Below are 22467 nucleotides of genomic sequence, written 5' to 3'. Positions count from 1 at the left end.
ATAAAAATCAGGTCCACAAATATCAAATCTTAGTTAAGCTTAGGTCCCAATGTTTTTCTACTGGCTTAAACTCTGTGTTGTTAGGGTTACTGAGCACATACTACACATACCGAGAGGACAGCAATCCATCACAGGGCACCATTCATAACTTATTCGCACCTCTGGGCAATTTACTGATTAAACCCAGAAACTGAACCTGTGCTTCCCTGTGCACCACTATACCAGCCAAAAAGTTTCAAAAATAAATAAATAAATGTCTGGATTATTTGACAGAATTGCCGTACAAACCAGGAAACTGATTAACAAATATTCAAGAAAAGGAAAAAATAGAACAAACTCCAGGTGTATGTATATATATATATATATATATATATATATATATATATATATATATATATATATATATATATATATATATATATATATATATAGTACTACCATTTTCAATAGATTGCAATATGCAGTGTTTTCCAATAGTGGTAAAGTTTCCGAGTTTCATGAACATCATTGCGTTACTTTAAGACAGTTGACTCTGCAATAGTATCAGGTTCCCCTTTTCTGTAAGGAGTACCGGATAAAACTGCTTAGCGCCATATCCTCCCAGTTCATCTCAGGCAATGTGAGCAGTCATGCATCAGTGCACACGCACGTGAACACATGCACCAAGTGTGAGTACGCAATGTTCCTGCAAGCTGGGACTGGGACATCTGATGAATGTATTTTCACGGCTAGATTTTATTCAGCAGCGAAGGCCTCAATAATTTAGCTCCTTAATAATTAATTTATTATAAACACATTCTCTACTATACATTTATTCTATAAATGTACCTTATATTTACACTCTTTAGTCATAATTTACCTTCTAAGTGGATACATCTTATCCATAAACAAAAAGGGGTCACAAAGGATCGGCAAGAACCAGGCTTGTACAGCTGCAATACACAATATGACACTGACATGAGTATCAGACAGACTAATGTCAGTATCACAACTGTGATTAAAACAGCTGTCCTGTAGTTCTAAACACTAACGAAAGACTGTGGATGGAAAAAAGATGAGCTATAGTGAAGCTCTATAACCACTAATAGGGAACAACCGGATACATGTGTAATAACATGAACACAGTGTTTAAACGTGGGGTTGTATCTGAGAACAGTCAGGCTACATTCTGTAACTGTACCTACAGTACCTGTGTAATGTACCTCCATCTACCTGTATTCATATATTTCTCTATATTAATTTAAAAATCGATTGATGAATCGATTAAAAAGGCAACAATTAACATGAAACATGAAAATGAAGCATGAATGGTAAAACAATGGTTATTCATTAAGTTAGTGAGGATTTGTAAATATAATTGACTATATGACTATTTCATGGGTAAATAGGTTAATCAGGTGAGTTGCTTGTATATCACAATTAGGAGTATGAATATTGTCTGTCTTGTCTCTGTGTGAAAAGTCTGTGTGATGCATGGAAACACAGAACACTCTCCACTTGATGTTTTGTTGTACTGAATATCTTCATGGTTGTGATTTACCGTCACTCGATATTCAGTATATAACAGCACTCTAGCTTGTGTGAAATTGCTTAAATATGCATAAGAGTTCATTAGTTGTGATTTACACCTTAAGCCTAAATCAGGTCATAAGCAGACAGATCTACAAGATCCAGATCTGAAGATTTTAACAGGAGCAGCAGTTGGATGCTTTGTGCCGTAACACTGCGCAATGTCCATAAATGACAAAATCGCTTACAAAATGTTCTCATTTTGTGAAACGCTTGCTGACCTCAAGGGAGGAAACAAAGCCCAGTCTTACTGTTCAAAGCAATTACATTATGCCACGTGTTATGTAATTCATAAGCCACTGAGTAAAATACCTGCAAATGTATATCAAAAACTCATATCATGAAGTAAAATACATTATATGACATTTAATCTCCCATTTCTATGTGATTTAATCTCCCATTTCACAAATATGTGATTGTTGCATATTTGTGACACGACTTACAGAGAAAATTCAATAAGAACAACTCTCTGGGTTAATTAGAATCACGTAATTGGCGACAGGTATTTACTTCCAAACGTGACTCCGAGTCATGAGTTGTTATTGGGTTATTATTATAAAACTATGCAACGAGGTTATTAAAGGTTGTTCCTGCTATTTTTCTTCTAACCATTCGTTTTTCACTGGAGTTTTGTTAGTCGCTATATCCCATTAAATACCTGATATGTGTTCAGCTTAGTCAGTTTAATTGCTGCATCACTGAAACCTGCAATTTGAACAGGGTTGCGTAGACTTTTTATAGCCAATGTGCAGCTGATTACGGAAGGTAATCTCAGAATGACTCACATTTTTATTACATTCTTCATCACATAAGGAATGAACGGATCCGGCACAACAGGCCTACGTTCTGTTCCAGGAACTGCGGGGTGACGTTGTAATGCTTTATTTCATTTTAAATCATTTTCGTGATGATTGTTTTCCAAATATCAATAATGCAGATGTATTTGCAATTAGTGAGTTATTTATCAATGTGTGTGTGTATATATATTACACACACACTGATAAATAACTCACTAATTGCAAATTTATATATACTTTAAAATTCTTCCAGAGCTTCACTAATATTTTCAGCACATTTTGTATTTTTCCATGTTCATATTTTCCAACTGCTTTTATATACTACTAAAATAAATAAATGTCTTCATTTTTGCAGGTGCTCTGCAATGCAACTGGTGCTGACCTCAGAAGCAGAAATTAAAGTGTAATATTTTGCGCCACCTACTGCCCAGAAAAGAAAATTCATAAAAAGTCCACAATGTCCCAGAGCACAATGTGTTTAATGTGTTGGCATAAAAATACATTACAGATAGAAAAGCATTGTACACCTCTGAGGAGCTTCCTCTATGTGTAAAGATTGCTGTGTGCATCATTAACCATGGTTAATTTCTGCAGTATTTCCATTTTTGGACTTGTTTCCAGCTAAAGAGGAAAAAAAAAAGAGTGAAAGACAGATGAATCATCATAATCCTCTTGACTGTGTGCTTAGTAAACATAAATAGATAAATTATAGATGAATAATATACAAATCAGGTAAAAAAAATGAAAATAAAGTGAGAACCTCACCTTCACCCGTGTGCTGAAACATGACAAGGCGGGTTTAAAGGTTTCCATAGTGACAGAGTCGGGATGGAGGACATCACTAAAGCACTGGAAGAGCACAGCTGGTATGTGCTGAACCTGACACTGATTCAGCACTAGAGAGAAAAACATGAACACACACAGGCTTGTCAGTGAACCTCTCACAACACAAATACTGTGAAGAAATTTTCACTAAGAAGAAACTAAGAGCAAATTATAACATAATAATGCAACAAGGTTGTCCTAAAGGTCAGGAACCAGAGCCTAAATCCAGATATACATAATTTTGTATTTATTATTTACAACGCATGCTCTACTTATTCAATCTTTTGCTTCATGCATTTTCTCAGCTGCTATATCACGTTTTCACAGATTTTGCTCAACATAGATCGGTGTCCAAATTCCTGTTGGTTCCTGACTTTCTGGAAATCCAGTGAAATCGAAGTTTATTACACATGCCTGCTTCAGCATGCTGCCTTACTTTAATTGAGACCCATGTGGGAAATACCAATGGTTCTAGGGTACATTTTATTTAACTATAAAGAAGGCATAGGAAAGAAATGTCTATGAGTTGCTAGAACAGCCTAATGTGTAATGGGTGGGTATAGCTGTTATTTCTGATTTTTTAATTTCGAAATAAAGAATATATTTTTGTAATGTCTCATTTGCAGAAAAAAAAAAAACACTTTGCAGGGTGATAACAGGGTTATGTAATTCTGGTGGATTTTGGAGCAAACATTCCCCAGAAATTTTCTAGAGCAACAAAATAAAGGTAAAACATTCACCTAATAATAAGGATAATAATAATAATAATAATAATAATAATAATAATAATAATAATAATAATAATAATAAAAAATGAAAAATGAAACCCTGTCCTAGTGAGTGTTGCTGAGTGAGCTGTACCGGCAGCAGGAAGGCCTGTGATGATATTGGGCTGTTCCAGTAGAGGGCAAGGCAAGTTGTGTGTAAATGTGCTAGTCTTTAGAGCACGTAAGAATGGAGCACCATTCACGTAATGTGGAGTTTTGTACTCGGCGACTGGAGAATCGGACAACACCGTCACAGTCAGTCCTCTGCTCTGCATGTTGCCCAAAACCTAATGACAGAACAGTAATGTGTTGTAAAAACTGCAGATACATTGCTAGTCAAAAACTGGACACACCTATACATAGAGAATTTACCATTTGCTGTTATTGTAAAACATACAATTTTTATATACCTTTTCAGCCCATTGGAACAGCTGATCTTCTGCAATATAGCATGTACACTGGCAGATAAGAACCTGTGACAAATAGAACAGAAATCTCAAAACCATCAGTTTCTCTTAGTCAAACATCTGAGGTTCTGAATGTATAGTGTATAGACAATGTCTGTGTGTGTGTTTGTGTGTGTGCGCACTCACAGACGGACAGCTCTTCTGCTGGTAGAAAATACAGCCAGGTTCTTCAGGGAGGGGAGCCTTGTCCGGCCGAGTGGAACCACGACTCCTTTCATTCCACAGAGACACCCACCCAACCTGCATCCAGCCCTCAGAGCTAAGAATGTATGCAGAGACAAAACCTGGATCCGGAGACATAGCGTAAAAAGCACAACATACTGGAAAACGATTTTAAGGTGTGTTATTCACTGAATTGTGGCATGATAGCAGCAATATACATTTAAATTCTGCATCAACAACAACAATAAATTCTGACGTGTGGTTGATTATTCGATATTACCCCGTGACCAAATGGGAATTTACCTGCAGCATTTGGTCCCACTGCTATGATCAGATCAGAGCACTGGAGCTTATCATTGCTCTCTACTGCTTTGGAAACCTCTGGACACCATCTGGTATGAACCTCTCTGTATAAGACAAAAGAGTGATTTCACTTCTTACATTGTATCCACTAACATTATTAGTCCTGCAGTATACAGCATTACCCAAACTGACAACTGACATGTTCAGCATGCTCCGTTTTCATTTCTTCCTCTCTCTAAGACATTAAAAAAAGAGCTGTTAGAATTTAACTTCTTCCCCAAACAAGCGATCTTCATTTAGAACTTAGAAAAACATCCAGTATGTGGAGTGAAGCAAGTATAGGAGAAAATTCCTAGTGTGTTCCAACCTTCACCAACAATACAGCAAAAAGTTTCAAATATAAAGTACTTTAGCCTTTTGTTTAACAATTTGTTGGCCACTGCATAATTCCAGGTGCATTACTTCATGGTGTTAAAGTCTGCACTGTTATTCTAAAACAGTAAAAAAGTAGGGGAACAGTTATGTGCCTTCAAAAGACTAAGAGGTACAGCATATGGCCGCAAGGTGCGCAGACAACAACCTGCTCCTTAACACCAGCAAAACAAAAGGAGCTCATCATCGACTTCAGGAGGGAGAGAGGAGGCACACACGCTCCATCCAGTTGCAAGTTCCTGGGGATCCACATCTCATGCCCCCTTTTCCACCAGAAAGGACCGGGTGTTGGTTCAGTGCTGGTGCTGGTTCGAAGTTGGTTCCACTGGCGAGCTTTCTAAGAACCGGTTTGCCTTTCCATGGGCTAGAGAGCCATCACAGTACCAAGTCTTACATCACTGTATACAACGTTATACAGCAGCGTTAGTGCAGCAGCGGCAAACACAAACAACATCGACAATGGCGGATGTTGCCTTACTGTTAATGCTCATGGCATTGCGAACCTACATTAGCATTTAAACGCGGCGAATCCTGATTTAAGATGATTTAAAAATGGCAGTAAAGACGTTCTCTTTTGCCTTGTTGGTCACAGTAACCCCGTCCACAGTTCTTAAGTCTAGATCAGCAATATTTTGGTGCTACTTAAGAACCACTTTTCCTGGTTCAGAGCCGGTGCTTTGGGTGTCGAAAAAGAAATAACTTTAAATCAAGCTCTGGCTCTAAACCAGCACTCAAACTGCCTTGGTGGAAAAGGGGCATCAAGAGGACCCGTGCTGGACCACTAACACCTCCAGCCTGGTCAAGAAAGCTCACATGCGCCTGTTCTTCTTGAGGACACTAACAAGACATCACCTGTCTTCAGCCTTCCTGGTGAACATTTTTTCGCTGTACAATTGAGAGCTGTGTTACAATCCGGTATGGGACCTGCACAGCCGCAGACTGCAAGGCACTGCACTTTTGGCAATTTTGCCTGTCTTCAAAACTTGAGAGTCCTGGCATGAGCAGATTGGCTAACCGAAACCGAAAGCAACCGGAAACTAGCTTAAACTCAAACTACACTTCATTAACAAACAGAAATATTAAGGGTCCGGTTTAATACTTCCAAAGTTTATATAATTTAAATGAATTCAGTGGCTAATTCTCATATAAAATAAAGACTGCTATGCACTATATAGGTGTGCGACATATAGTCATTTAGCTGTGTAGCTAAGTGAGAACAACCAGCAAACCTTTTCTCTTCTATTTCCCGACGTATTTGTAAATCCTCTTCGTTTTCTTCTTCCGCTCCATCGTAATCATCTTCTTCCACTGCTCTTGAGTACACAGATAAAACCTCACCAAAAAATGTTGCCATGTTTACAGCAGTCTCGTGCAATATCTTCTTCTTCGTCTTTTGCAGCTGATATTCAAATAAAAGGTACATTAGCACAACCTACTGGACCGGAGTATGATACAAAACTCAAGTCAAGTCAAGTCAAGTCAAGAAGCTTTTATTGTCATTTCAACCATATATAGCTGTTGCAGTACATAGTGAAATGAGACAATGTTTCTCCAGGATCATGGTGCTACATAGAACAAAGACAGGGCTAAAGACTTGTAAGTAGTCTTAGCCACATAAAGTGCAACTGTGCAACCTGGTGCAAACAGTGCAGGACAAGACAAACAAGACAGACAAGACAGTGCAGGACAAAAGACAGTGCAGGACAAAAAGACAGTGCAGACACAAAGTTACAAGACAATACAAAAAGTACAAAAAATGCAATACACAAAAGACAATAAACAGTAAACAGAAACAGCGCCGACCGACCAGTGTATATACTGTATGAGAATACTGAATGTACAAACAATATTTCGTGCAGTAACATTAGAATGAACACAGTTTCTTAGCAGCAGGTCCTTGGGATAATATATAGAATTGTGCAAAAAACAGCAAATGACTGAAATATTGTATAGTATGTGCGAAATGGCTGAGATATTGTACAATATGTGCAAAAACGGCTGAAATGTTGGGACAGTTTGTGCAAAAACTCAAACCTACTATAAATTGCTTGATTTCCTATATATATCTATTAAAAATGAAATAGTGTTGAGCTGCTATTTTTAACTCCCTCTGCAATAAAGATTTTAAATATAGTATAGTATAGTATAGTATAGTATAATATAGTATAGTATAATACAGTATAGTATAGTATAATATAGTATAGTATAATACAGTATATTATAATATATAGTATAGTATAGTGTATTACATGGCAGGTAAATTTTATTTCGCCTTCTGCACTGGAAGGATTGTGTTTGGATGGGCTTCTATATTCCATGATGTGATGATACTGTGCTGCTGCAATTTGACTGTAAAATGCTCTCTAGTACAATGTTGTATGAGTTCAATATCTGAACCCTCACTCCTTTCCACATAAGACTAAAAATCTGGCTGCTACCATGGTTTATTTTTGTGTACTTTCGTGGCATTTAATCGCATCGTTGAGTACAACGTTTGATGCTTGATCCTAGGTTTGTGTTTATTATGTCATTAGTTATTGCTTGCTGTTGTTTTCCATAGTCTCAACATCTACAACCATAATTGTACAGAAGTTATATACAGTCTTTTTACAGTGTTCTAACGGTGTAGTGTAGAGTTCAGTAGTGTGCTGGTGGATGGAAAACAAGTTGACCCTGATCTCTGATGATAAACAGAACTGCAGGCTTCCTTTCGCTTACTGAGGTTAAGGCTGAGCTTATACATATGACAGATACTCTTTCTTCCAGGTGTGATAATAGAGTCCTTTTTTATTATCACAATAACTAAAAAGTAAATAAAAAATAGATATTATAAAAAATGACAGGGAAAACTCGATAAGAGAAGATGTTACAGAAATTAATCCACAGTGACAATTAAAAAGGACATAAACAAATCAACAAATGAATAAAGAGACGTGTTGATCTGTTTATTGCTGAACAGCAGCAGGAAGACACTGGGTATTGTCCTGTGCCGGTACGGAGGGCGGATGGAGCTGTGGGAAGCACTTCCGGTCCACTGGATGGTGTAAACACGGGTAACTGAAACGTTAGCTGTTGAGTTGTACAGTTTAGGTGCTTTAAAGGATGGAGCTAAGGCTCTCAAATAGTTCTTATAGTTGCTTCTTGTGGCTATACAGCTTTGCGTTATGCGCAATCATAGGTAAGTTACATATTTATAGTAGAATGTATAGCGCTAACTAGCGAGCTAAGTCATTCTGTGTTCAGCTGAACAGTTAAAACGCTAAGCTAACGCTGTAGTGCATTGTTGTCCTGCTAGGTGATGATACTTCCCTTTCTGTATAGTTAGGTAGCCATTCACATAATTAATGTGTAATTAAACGTCACTTTATATTGTCTGTAGCTTTACAAAACAAAAGAGAAAACCGTATTGCAGCAAAAGTACAACACGAACATAGCGAGCGAAGTGGAGGCTTGTTTTATTCGGTTTCTGCCTTATTTAAAACATGTCGGAATTGAGTTGAGTTGATTTATACGGAGGATTAGAAAGTTTTTCTATACACTTAACTATTCGGTCTGTGCTAGTAATGTTTAAAGCTAACTTGGGTAACAGCTAGTTAAGCTTAACGTTAGCTTTTACCTTCCAACACTATAGCTAGTAGAAGAGATGCGCGGATCAGCTCAAACTTCACCCGAATCGTCTGCCTCAAATAAGTCAACATAATACTGCTGCTTTTAAAGGAACTTTTATTTATTTATTTATTTATAAAACAAAAGGTTCATTTTTGCCCGGATTAAACTACATTTTATTAATAGCATAAACATAGGCTTTGCCTACTTTCAGACTTTAGCTGGAATGTCACCGTTTCTGTCAGTTTTGTTTCTTATATTTATACTTCTTCTTTTTCTTCTTCTTCTTTTATTATTATTATTATTATTATTATTATTATTATTATTAATGTACAACACAACAAGACAAATTCCTGTACATTTAGACCCTATAATACCTGCAATAATCTTGATTCTGATTCTGATTCTGAACGTCCCAAACAGGCGAGTTATATATATATATATTATATTTATATTATATTAGTTATATATATTTATAGTTTCACCCAGAACACCCACATTGTCCTCTGATATTTGCAGCATCATTAATAACTTGTGCCAATGTAATCCACCTGAAATTAATCTAAATGTCATTTTTTATTATCTGACCCGTATTATTATTACCATAGCTATGTAGTAACACATTATGTCTTTTTTTAGTAATGAGAAGCCTGTATTTACTGTTTAGCCCAAAATCCTCAGATATTATGCTTCTGTACTGAGTGCATTAACATTTTACATTACACTTTTTACTTCTTTTTCCTTAAACTTGGATTACTGTCTGAAACATACACAAACCCAATATATGATCTGTACGAAGCGTCATATATTCCCACCTCATTTGTACATCTTTTGAAATCTATACATGACTTTTTAATGTTTCTTTAGGATAAATAGATATTGTCTGTGCCAAGGTTTCTAAAACTGTTTATAGACAACCTCAACACAGATTTTAACTATTCACAAATTAGGCTCACTATCTCACTAATATTTTGGTGTTGAATCCAAGGAGCATTTGTATACTTGAACTTACTTTCTACCAACACACCGGATTAGGACTAAGTAGGTTAATGTCTATATGACTAATATTACTATATTAACTATACGTGTAACGTGAATATAATAACTTTGAGAATGATAGGTTGTGAGTTTCACCACTGTGAAAAAAAAATTCACTTTGAGATCTGTTGCCCTGTGTTTAGTATGATGTTAGATGTATATAATGAGTAATCACAAATTCTCATTCACAAGCCAGAGTCGAGTCTGAAGTCCAGTCTACAGCCCTTTCCCCAATCCAAAGTGTCTCAAAGTAAACTCCTTTCTAACCACAAGTTATTAATTGTCTCCTTAGGTCACCGTTTTAATATTTAACACTAAATTAAATGTGAATTGTAGATTTTTATGATTTAGAAATAAACTTGCAGCTATTAGTATAAAAAGGTTTTGGTATACGCTCGTGTTCAGTCTCTGCTAGTAACATTAGATAGCTAGTTAATCAGTTTATGAACATCAGAATAGAGGTTTGGCTCAAGCATAAGCTTTGAACAGGGTTTCTATTTTGTAGATCAGTCAGAGTTACAGTATATTTGTACCTGCACTTGGAATTTGGAATTGCAGAAGTTTAACGGACTGTGGACAAGTATAGCATTAAAGGTGCCTGACATCAAGGATCTAGGTTTCAATGCTGAATTGAGATGTGTAATCACTCTTTTATTGTATTAACTTTTCGTAAATGAAACCAGCCTCAATGGGTTGTTAACTTGTCTTTCTCATGAGCCAAAGTACTCATTGCATAAGGCTCGTTAAAAACCTCTCTTAGTGTTTCTTTTAGATGTGGTCTGTTTCAGCCCCACATGTTTCCCATGCAGCTGTTCCCTTTTTATCTTTTATTTCCATGTCTTTTGTTCCATGAGGAGTTTCTTTTCTTTGGATATAAAAACATTGTCCGTTTGGGATGGGCAGTTAGTGTCATCTGATTTGAGTTGTTACATTATTCACTGCATAGAAGGAAGTCAGATTCTCATAGAGGCAATATCTAGAACAGAAAAAAATGGACCATGGAATATTTTTTCTGCATCCTATCACAGTTAAATGGAAAGGTTTTTGTAAGCAAAACGAATGTTTTTATTGTGTCAGGTATAGGGCTGGGCGATATGGCCGAAAACTGTATCACGATATCAGTGTTTCATATCGGTTGATATAGATAATTATTGAACTTTTTTATGTTCCATTTAAAATAAGGACCAGGAGAAAAATATATTACATTTAAACATTTTTATTTTAAGCTAAACCTTCCTCTTATCGTAATTCCTTCAGTTATTAAGACGGAAATGTCAACAACCAGGAAAACTCAAATAATTAAAAATGTAAACATAAGTCTAAAGTCACAATGAACACTTAACAATTATCTCAACATTTAAGGTGCAAAATGAAAGAAAATGTAAGAATGCTTAATAAAGTGTAATAAAATAGTGCAAAGTGTTAAATATAAACACAGAGAAACCTGAGAATTTAGTGCAAGTTTAGTGCTAGGAAGTTCACTAGCTGTTCACCTTTTGGTGAATAAAGTGTTTTAAAATATGTGCAGTGTTTTGTAAACATAAATAAAACTGAGGTAGACTGAGATACATCTGTAATATAAAAAACAAACCTGATACAGTACAGTAAGATTGTTTGAAATATAAAACCTGCAGAAATAGGAAAAAGTAACTCAAGTTATTCTTACTCTAATCATACTTGAAGTTAAACTATTCAAGTATATTTTCGTAGACTTATAATTAGGGCTGTAGCTATTGAATATTTTAGTAATCGAGTATTCTACCAAAAATTTGTTGAATTAATCGAGTAATCTGATAAAATGTATTTTTGCTTAATTAAAGAGCAATATTAAATATACAAGAGAAAATAAGACGGGTCTCTTAAAATGAACAACTAATTGGTTTCCTTTTTTAGCCAAATTTACTTTCATTTATTAAATGCATCGTATGCAATGCATACAATATTTTCTATCAAAAATAAACATTTAGATACCCATTGTTTCTCTGTCTGTACTTGTACTGTGAACAATGACAAAGTTGACAGAATTAAGTACATGTAAGTGTCATACATTCTGGGTTTTAAATGAACCCTTTTCTGAGATGCAAAAACATAAATTATAAAAGTATCAAAACTAAGGCATACATTAAAATAAATAGTAATAATAATACAAAAATACTGCCTTTAAGTCATGCAACTTAACTTTCAGAACTAAAAGATTCAAAATCTACAGCTCAGGCATAACATAAGCCTTTACTGTCTAATTTGGAATGCTTTGTGGTAATTAAGAGGCAAAAAACATGGACAGGAACTTGAACTTAGAGGTCATGCATGGTTTCACACCCAGTGCTTTAAGTATTCTCTCTCTCTCCCTCTCTCTCTCTCATCGTGTGTGTGCTTTAAAAGTCTTTAAAGGAGCATGTGATTGAAAAAAGGTAACAACATGCTCAGAACTGAGGCTTGCCCTGCGATTTGAAGAAATGTTTCCTGCTGCAGAAAACAGACGCTCTGATATGCCCCTTTTCCACCAAAAAGAACCGGGTGCTGGTTCAGAGCTAGCACTGGTGCTGGTTCAAAGTTGGTTCCACTGGCGAACCTTCTAAGAACCGGTTTGCCTTTCCATCGGTTAGAGAGCATCACAGGGCCGAGTCTGACGTCACTGTATATGTGTTACGTTACACAGCAACGTTAGCGCAGCAGCAGCAAATACAAACACATCAACAATGGCGGATGTTACTTTACTGTTAATGCTCATGGCTTTGTGAACCTACATTAACACCCAAATGCGGCGAATCCAACGTGTACGTGCAGCTCCATGTAATCTGTATAAACGGAGGTTGTAATCGAGAAAGTACATAACTTTATTTTATCATTAACACATTGCCTTAGCATGTAGCTACCTACTATCATGTGTGCTGATAATGTATCATATTGCGGTAAAATAATAGTGTATTAACCATTGGTATACTTAAGGTATATTATCAAATGCGCTAACAGTAGCCCCGCCCACAGCCACTGACGCAAGCCTAAGTCTAGACCAGCAACGTTTTGGTGCTACTTAAGAACCACTTTTCCTGGTTCAGAGCCGGTGCTTTGGCTGTCGAAAAAGAAAGAACTGGTTCTAAATTAGGCTCTGGCTCAGTCGCCGGTTACTGAAGAGGAATCTATCACCAGCACGAGACAACGATATGGCGCAACCAAACGTGATACTGATACATGATTGGCTATTATAGTGTTACTCCCCAAGTTGCTAGGTTACCAGAGAGTGAGTGCCTTTGTTAATGCAACCAAACTTGCTTCGCAACCTCTGTTTTCTTCCGACGAAGAATAAAAAATATTGAACGTCTTATTGAGCACATTTTTTATTGCCATCGATCACGTGTCTATCACGATACATATTGTTATTGTTTTATCGCTCAGCCCTAGTCAGGTAGCACGAATATTCTATGATGTGTAGATACTGTGCTGCCGAGTCGATACACACAAGTCATATGTAATAGGAAAATTACATCATATCTCAACACCAGCTACAAAATTAGTTGGAGTTCACAGTACTGTAAAAGAGGAAGGGTGCAAATGCAAAGAAAACAGGAGTCTGATTGAAGGATAGGAGTGTGTTGTACATAATACATGCTACAAACCATCCACTTCTACTGCTCTCTAGTACAATGTTGTGTGAGTTCAATATCTGAACCCTCACCCCTTTCCACATAAGACTAAAAAGCTGGCTGCTACCATGGTTTATTTTTGTGTACTTTCATGGCATTTAATTGCATCGATGAGTCCAAAGTTTGATGCTTGCTGTTGTTTTCCATAGTCTCAACATCTACAACAATACATGTGTGGAGGTTTAGTTGTTTTAATCCATTAAACATGGTACACCTCAATAAAATCCATTTCAGATCAATCCAAATTTATTTGCATGGCACTTTTAACAATGGACATTGTCTCAAAGCAGTTTTTCAGATCATCAGAAACATAGTACAAAAAGAAAGTTTTATTATACAAAGATCAGAATGACACAAATATCAATATTAATATTAGACCTATATAAATGTGTTTGTATTTCTCCCCAATGAGCAAGCCTGAGGTGACTGTGGTGAGGAAAAACTCCCTTAGATGGAAGAGGAAGAAACCTTGAGAGGAACCAGACTCAAAAGGGAACCTCGTCCTCATTTAAGGGACACTGGAGGGTGTGATTTATAAATTGTTATAAACACTGGAGTGTTATTATGAATAATGTCCTTTCTACAGTCAGATACAGTCTGATAATTGTGTATTGATTAGGAGGTTGTTCTTAAAGACCACGTGGAGTTGGCATCTCCTCTTTGACTGTTCAAAAGCCTCATGGAGCGAATCCACCTGGAGATGGATTAAAAGAAGTATTAAGTACTTCTATTAAGTATTAAATACTTTTTTAAGATGAAAGTATTAATTAAAAGAATGAAATAACTTCATCACCTTATATCATGAAGAATTCAAATCTCATTATTAACACAGTTAGGCTCTTTTATCATGTTTTGTTCTATAACCCATAAGTGCTCCTCTTCCTCTGAGTTGTTTGAATGAGTCAAATGATTATTTTTAACTCTGTTTCTGTCACAGGTCTGCATCCAGTTGCTTCTATAGAAGTTTACACTCCCGCTGAGGTGTTTGTAGAAAATGGAACTGCTGGAATACTTAAATGTACTTTCAAATCAAATCAAGTGATCAGTAGCCAAGCATCAGTTTCCTGGTCATTCATTCCAGAGAGCTCTTTGGAGTCTACTGGTGAAACTGTAAGCATCATTTTCCTCCTACGTTTGTGCAGTGATATTTTTGATTTGTAAATAAACAAGATCTTGTAGTTTCAAACAGTATGAACATAGGCCCATGTATGTATATAGCGAGCGTCCTGTTTGCACAGCAGATTGGCAAATATCTATTTCAATTCTTTTCATATTTTTGACAGTTTGTTGTTTAGTTGTTTTATTTGTTTTTCTACCATGATTCATATTATCATTTGAACCTAGAGTGGTTGTCTCTTGAGTGGCATGTCAGTGCTATAAAAGCAGGTTATTATGTGCCTGATATGCCAAAATAAACCAGAGACACCGGCAAAACAGGTGTGTTGGCATTAAATGTTTGGTGATGTGTTAAGAAACAAAAAGACTTGTCATTAGTGGCCTAAAGAAAAACTATTAGACGAAACAGCACCATTTTGGTTTTAGCTTTAATTTTCTCAGCCATTGTAGTTATCTTGCTACATTTGCTTTGCAGATCTTCCACTATGCTGGCGGGAAAGAATTCCCAGACAGCGCTCAGTTTAAGAGCAGAGTTGAGTGGGCAGGGGACCTGAACAAAAAGGACGGCTCCATTCGCATCAGTAAGATGCATTTCAACGACAATGGCACTTACGCATGCGATGTGAAGAACCCTCCTGACATAGCAGGCAAACCTTCATTGACTAAGCTCCGAGTTGTGAAGAAAGGTAAACAGTGATGTATAATAAATCATATCAAAACCCACAACAGTAGATAGTACAGATTGTATAAAAGTCTGCGGACATCTGATCACTCATGTTATTTTTTTCCCCCCCAAACTGTTGCCACAAAATTAGAAGTACACAGTTACATACAGTCCTGCTCACCATTATTGGCACCCCTTCATGTTTTGCATAACTGAATGAATGTCTTCAGAAATAAATGGAAATGTACCAAATTTATATCAGCAGGATCTTTTAATTGGAAGTCCAAAAGTAATTTAACAAAGACAATTGTTACCTCAACATAGATATTGTAATTCCAAAGGAAAAAACAGAAAACCAGCATGTGCACTAATATTGGCACCCCTCCTTAATATTTGGCAGCAATGACAGCCTCCAAATGTTTCTTATATCCATTGATAAGCTTCTTGCACTTCTCGGGTGGTATTTTCTCCCACACTGTCTTTGCAGTATGCTCAGGCTCTTGAACATTTGCAGGGTTCCTTTGTCCAATGGCAGATTTCAGCTCCCCCCAAAGATTTTCATTTGGCAGTCCATTTTTTTCACTTTCAACCATTCCCATAAAGCCCCACTTTGCTTAGTGTGCGGCGTATGGTACTTGTTGGAACAATTACACCAGACTGCTCCAGGTTGGTCTTCAGGTCTTTAGATTTTAGATGACGTGTTTTTTTTCCCCACAATTCGCACCAACCTTCAAAGACTTCTGTCATCAATTTTTCTCTCCCCCCCCACATCCAGGGAGGTTCTTGACAGTTCCATGCCTGAAAAACTTCTTAATAACATTACGCACCATTGAAACAGGGATACCAAGGTCTTTGGAGATGGCCTTATACCCTTTGGAGGTCTTGTGCTTGCAAATAATAGCAATTCTGATGTCTTCAGACAGCTCCTTTGTCTTTACCATTGTCACACATGAAGAGGGAATAACAGGTGGCTTTTTAAAACACCAAAATAATCATTCATTGGCTAATTCATGTCAAATGGGTGGAGGCAATTCATCACAGGTGATCCTCATTTGTGATTTGCAACGGGGGAGCCAAATTGGGTTTCCATACTGATTTGCAGCAAAGGGTGCCAATACCATTGACACGGCAAGCATTATGCTTTTCTATGTTTTCCTCATAATGTTTATCTTTTTAAATGTTCTTTATTATTTGCTGTTTTGTATCAAACGCAAGCTATCTGTAGTAATATGTTGTTTCACTTGATAAATTTCCTTCAGTAGATATTCCACAATATGTACATAAACTTCATGGGTGTCAATAATGGTGAGCAGGACTGTAGGATGTCTTTGCATGCTGTAGTATTACAATTTCCCTGCACTGGAACTACGAGGCCCAAACATGTTCCAGCATGACAATGACCCTGTATACATAGCCCCTCCGCACATCTCCATAAAGTCATGGCTTGCCGAAGTCGGAGTGGAAGAACTTGAGGAGCCTGTCGAGTGCCTTAGCCTCAACTGACTGTGCCTTAGTCTTCCTCTCTCAACATCACTGCCTGACCTCACTAAAGTGCTTGAGGCTGAATTCTCCTGTGTCAAAATCTAGTGGAAATCCATTCCAGGGGGAACTAAAAGCACATGCATGTGTGATTGGCAGGGGTCAACAAACCTTTGGCCAAACAATATATTATATCTTATCCCCTAATGTGAGTTTTTTTTTGTTGTTTTTTTTTAATCTGCGATTCTGCGAAGTGTCAGCCCCCAAATCTTTTTTTAATGACTTGTCTAATGCTGTTCACAGAGTCCCTGCCTCAGACGAGCCCAGCAGTGATTGTGGGTGCAGTCATCGGTGCAATCATCGGCGTCATCATCATCGCTGTAGTCGCATATCTGTTAATAAGAGTAATGCGGTCCACCCGTGACTATGAAGGGTATGTTACGTTGAGTTTAATAAGGGACATTCCAAGTAAGCTTTTTATATTTTGTTCCTAAGGGAGGTTTGAAATGAAATTATTTTGTTCTGTTCTGTGCTGTGTGTCAGACATGTTTGTGCACAGCCTCAAGTAGGCGTAAAATGGACGTTTCAGGATAGTGAATAAACGAGAACTACATTTGCAACGGCCTGTGTTTCTTAGGCCTTTTGAGCATGAGTCGAAGTGAATGAGTGCTCTCTGTCCTTCTCACATGACTAACAATTGTTCACATTGTGGAACGATGCAAAGGGAGCATAGTGTATTGCATCAGTTAGATGACTACCATGTGTTCTACTCAAAAACGTAATCTAACATACTGTAACATCATGTTCTCTGGTTTAAGCCGAGGATAACTAACCATATTTCCATATCAGTATCAGTCAGAGTCACTGCTTTGTTTTTTTTTTTTCTTTGTTTGTTTGTTTTTTTTTTGTTGTTGTTTTTTTAAAAAAGGTTTAAAAGGACTTGCTATACTCTGCTCCAGTCTGCACTTTCCAAGGTTGTAGTTTGATCTTCTCAGGGTGAACATGGGCTCTTTGTGTCTTCATGTGTGTCATGCATCATCTAGCATTTCTCTAAATGTATTCTTTATTAACACATCTTCTTCTTGTTGTTTAATGATCTCCTTCTTTTTTGTTCTTTAGCATGTGTACTAACCCTTATGTGAGCGAACATAAGACATTTGAGAAACAGGGAAAGATTAAATTACCAATCAGTAATTGCTGCAACAGCATTATTAGAATTTTACTACACTCTGTCGAACATCATTTGTTCAATTCCTAATTTAGAAAAGAAAACTCATATCTTCCAGGGCAGATTTAAAAAGGTTCATGCCACATTTTGCTCATGTCTGTGTGAACAGGGCTTTTTGTTTAGTACTTTGCTCCATTGGAACCTTTTGCTAGTATCTGTTACTTTAAATCATTTTATTTCATCACATTGGTGTCTTTCTTCATCTTTGTCTCTCCTTTGCGCTTGTATGCGTGCCTTCTCCATTCGCCACTGTCTGTGCATCATGGCAACCCGATTCTCACCCACACCCACCCACTCCGGCTGCCGCAGCTGCACTTCCATAGAGAGTGTGAGCACACAGGCGGCTCGGCCGGGGAAGAAAGCTGAGTCCAGCACAGATGGCTCACGCTCTAGCAGTCCTTCAGCTCCAGTACAGGTATGAATGAAGCTTTGTTTGAATGAAAGAGAAAACCGAACTTGCAAGTTGAAATGTTGGAGCAGATGTCATTTTTTTCATTTTGAAATGTATTTTGTAACTGAGCAGTAGATTGTCCATATTAAAATAGAGTTCAGCATTAAATTATTAAATATTAAGTGTCTGCACAGTGCTCCCACATTTTATGCTTCCGTCCTCATCCACATCTTCCTCATTTAGTGTCATTTGTTGCCCATGTTTTGTTCCCCTGCAGAGGCAAAGTATAGATTGGGGAATTTTTATTATGAGCCCTATTCATTATAATTCCTTTCATTCATTCATTTTCTACCGCTTATCCGAACTTCTCGGGTCACTGGGAGCCTGTGCCTATCTCAGGCGTCATCGGGCATCAAGGCAGGATACACCCTGGATGGAGTGCCAACCCATCGCAGGGCTATTCATTATAAGCTAAAGCATATTTTCTTAATACGAAGTAAAATCTTGATGCATATCATTTGTGTTTGAAGGTGTGTCTTGTGTTAAGGTGTGCACGGTATTTTAAATACCTTATCTGATTTGTGATTTGTTTGAATATTAAACTCATGTTTGGGTGTTTGTATGTCAAATATACAGTGAGAAGGGGATGTGTGTGTGCGCGCTTGTGTGCACGCGTGTGCACACGTACGCGTATGTAGATATAAAGAAAGGCCATGCTTGTCTTTTTTCATGCAGACATAAGTGCTGCTGTTCAAGTTATTGAAAGAAATCTCTGGTGTGGTTGAGTTTTAGTGACTTGTGCGCAGGGATGTGAGCCAAAACCTGCTCAAGAACACGTGACAATGACAGAAAGCAAGCTACACTGCAGTGGAAAAATTATATTTCAAGACACCACATGAACATTGCTTCGTCCTCCTTCTCTTAGTGGTTAACTTCATACTATGTACTTACTGAATGCTTCATACTTCATGCTATGACGTCATCATTAGGCGAGTACTACTGGTTACCATAGTAATAAAGGTTTTCAGGTGAGCTGGTGCAACTAGAATGCAACTTGTCAGCAAATCAGTTTTCTTGCCTCTAAAATAAAGCAAAATTAAAAAAAAAAAAAAAGAAAATTTATTTTTTATTATATATTATTTATTATTATATATATTATTTATATAAAATTCTCTGTTTTATATATGCATTATATGATATGGGATGAAGGAGAAGCATGACATGGATCATGTGCACTCTGTTGTTTTCACTGCTGTTGTCTCTGCACCAAGTTGCTCCATAATTGCAGAAGTTCAACTTTTCTCAACTTCATTGTGTCGCTGGACTCGTCGACATCTGAGGTTTCTGTCGCTCATGTCACTGGAAGACGTAATGTGTCATTTGAAAATCAGTGGTCCTCGGTCACTTTATTGTTGTGACTCTTATGGATATTAGAATATCAACATTAGACAACCGGAATATACCTGATGAACGTCAGTGTGAAAATTAGCTAAAGGGTGCTTAATATTATTTTCTTAAGAACATTCCCAGTGATTCTTACAGGTAAGAGACAACCCAGAACCCACGTGTTTGTAAATTAAGAAAAAAAAAATTAATTAAAACAATGACTTAAGTCAAGATGGTGGCCAAATATCTGATCAATTCAACATTCTGTATATAAAAGTAAGTCCTTAGTTGAAGAGTGTAACATGCATATGTGTGTTATTTAGGTTTTTTCACTTCTGTGTACACAGCTTTAGACATTTGGTATACTGCCTCACTGTCAAAGCCCGGTGTGTTGTTTATATCCAACCTTTCCAAAAGCATTACGTGTCACTTGCCAGCAAATCTTCCCAGCTTAATTTCCTATGTATAGCATTGAATGGGGGATTAATGGGCACCTTTTATATTTCATGGATACGGAGTACTTCTTTTTTTTTTTTGTATATAAACATTATAAGTATAGCTCATGATGATTGCAACTTCCTCCACCCTTTTTTTATTTCTCTCTTCTTCCTCTTTTCTCAGGGCCCGGTGATATATGCTCAGCTCGATCACTCTGGCAGCAAGAACTCTTTCCACAAGATGGAGCCTGTGGTGTACGCTGACATCCGTAAGAACTAGAAAGAGAGCAAGAGAACACAGAGTGGTGCTCACGCTTCCAGCAACACTCCATTTTGAATTTTTTTTTTTTATTTTTTTAACTCAAATAAACAATGAAACTCTTGCATGTTAATTATGTCACGTATACTGAAAGGCTTCAAAGCACCATAACATGATGTTTTTACTGATTAGTATGTTGAATCTGTGCATGATGTGTATTAGACTGTCCTGTTGTATCAGATCTCTCTCAGAAGTGAGGTTCATCGTGCTTGATCTCACTGAAGAAATGCCATATAGACATTGTTTAATATATATGTTATGAATTGCTGACTGTCAGATAAGTGACGCCATTTTGATGCACCCCATTGTCTTACTGATTTAAATAGATGAAAACTAGAAACCACTACAAACAAACATGACCAGATGAGCTGTTGATGTTACAGACCAAATTCTAACTAATTGTACAGGTCTGGGTGCTTAGTTTAAAAGTTGTCTTTTTTTTTTTGTTTGTTTGATTGTTTGTTGTTTTTTAGAGAATTTTTTAAGTGTTTTTTCCACTTATTTTTAAGTAACACTAACACTTACAACCAAGTTTTCATAGACACAGTTTCTCCTTAGTCCAAGCATTTAAACTGAATTCAGTGAAGAAATTCTGCAATGTTATCCAAGACCAGGCTTAATATATGTCTTGAAAAATGATCATGGAACCAAATTGTTTTTTTTGTTTTTTTTTTTAACAGTCTTACTGTACTACAAACATTCTTTTTTTATATATATATTTTTTATTTATACTTTCAAGGTCATTGCCATCCTCTTGTAAGCAGATGTTCTTCCATATGCTACATTGCAGGTACAGCTGTGTAAGCAGCAGTGCAGTCGGTAGGATGTGTTTGTCTGCTTAGCTGTAGCCTTTTTCTGTAAATGCTCATCTCTGTTATATTAGCGGTTAGCGCGGTAGATAGGTCGTTGTTGGTGATCATGTTCCATTTGATGTATTCCGTGTCGATCTGCTCAGTACACGACGTTGCTGCCTCTGTTTTGTGACATGCCAAAACAGTTTGATTTTGGGAATAGTGTTAGACATTCCTCTGTTTTTACTTCCCCTCTGTAAGTCTTAATTGTTTATCTCTGTGCACATTATGAGGTGACATCGTAGCTTCGTTTATTTTATGGTTTGTTTAAGCGGGGGAAAAAACATACCATTTACTATACTGTTCTGTAGAGTTATCATAACAAATACCATGACATTCCTGACAGTTAATATGATGCTGGACCTTTGTCATGCAGCCTTGTGTGTTGAAATAGCATATATATAGATTATTGCTTTTATTTCAGAGAAAAAAGATGTCTGTCGTTGAGAATTAAAACTTAAAGATGTAAGAAACAATTAGGAATAGGCTCTCGAGTGCAGGTTACACCAACGTTGCACCGTTCAAATGTGACTGATTTTCCGAGCCTTTATGTTTTGTTAAAAATTACGCGTTGATCTCTGCAGCATGTTTTGACTTCTAGCACTATTGTCCTTACGTCTTCTGTGTGATAATGCAGATTAATGATGTTAATGACGTGTTAATAATGTGACCATTCTTTGAGAACTGGAATGTTGTGAATCATAGTGCCTTTATCACATTTCATGTACTAACTCAGTTCCATTCTGCGTCTTCTGTCACTATTGTTTGTATATGAAACCCTCGCTATCTGATTTCTTTTTATACATATATAAAAATATATATGAAAAGTCAGATGAACCCCGATTCAGCATTTTTTTTTCACTGCTATGTAAATGTTTTTTTTTTTTTTAATGATTTTTACATGAAGTTGCTACAACACAATTCATTCGGAGTCATTAGACGAGAAGTTTCTCTGACCTTGACCTTGACCTTGGGTTTCCCCCAAA

At 36.9% G+C, this 22467-nt stretch overlaps 2 protein-coding genes across 2 annotated transcripts; one reads left to right on the top strand and one right to left on the bottom strand.

The window, feature by feature from the left end:
• Positions 1-2826: 2826 nt before the first annotated feature.
• psmg1 (proteasome (prosome, macropain) assembly chaperone 1) lies at positions 2827-6718 on the bottom strand. The gene is made up of 7 exons (XM_060896478.1): positions 6552-6718; positions 4891-4994; positions 4552-4709; positions 4369-4431; positions 4053-4245; positions 3132-3262; positions 2827-2987 (listed from the first exon to the last, which is right to left on the bottom strand). Exons 1-7 carry the CDS (start codon positions 6674-6676, stop codon positions 2910-2912), a joined length of 852 nt encoding a protein of 283 aa, XP_060752461.1. The 5' UTR covers positions 6677-6718; the 3' UTR covers positions 2827-2909.
• Positions 6719-8306: 1588 nt separating this feature from the next.
• Positions 8307-22318, top strand: mpzl1l (myelin protein zero-like 1 like). Its single transcript, XM_060895788.1, has 6 exons — positions 8307-8500; positions 14548-14720; positions 15202-15412; positions 17173-17302; positions 18407-18512; positions 20496-22318. The coding sequence occupies exons 1-6, from the start codon at positions 8425-8427 to the stop codon at positions 20589-20591; spliced, it is 792 nt and encodes a 263-aa protein (XP_060751771.1). The 5' UTR covers positions 8307-8424; the 3' UTR covers positions 20592-22318.
• The last annotated feature ends 149 nt before the right edge of the window (positions 22319-22467 follow it).

Source organism: Tachysurus vachellii, chromosome 20, assembly GCF_030014155.1.
Source record: "Tachysurus vachellii isolate PV-2020 chromosome 20, HZAU_Pvac_v1, whole genome shotgun sequence".
In the NCBI taxonomy this organism is placed as follows: Eukaryota; Metazoa; Chordata; class Actinopteri; order Siluriformes; family Bagridae; genus Tachysurus; species Tachysurus vachellii.
This window is presented reverse-complemented; position numbering and strand designations above follow the sequence as displayed.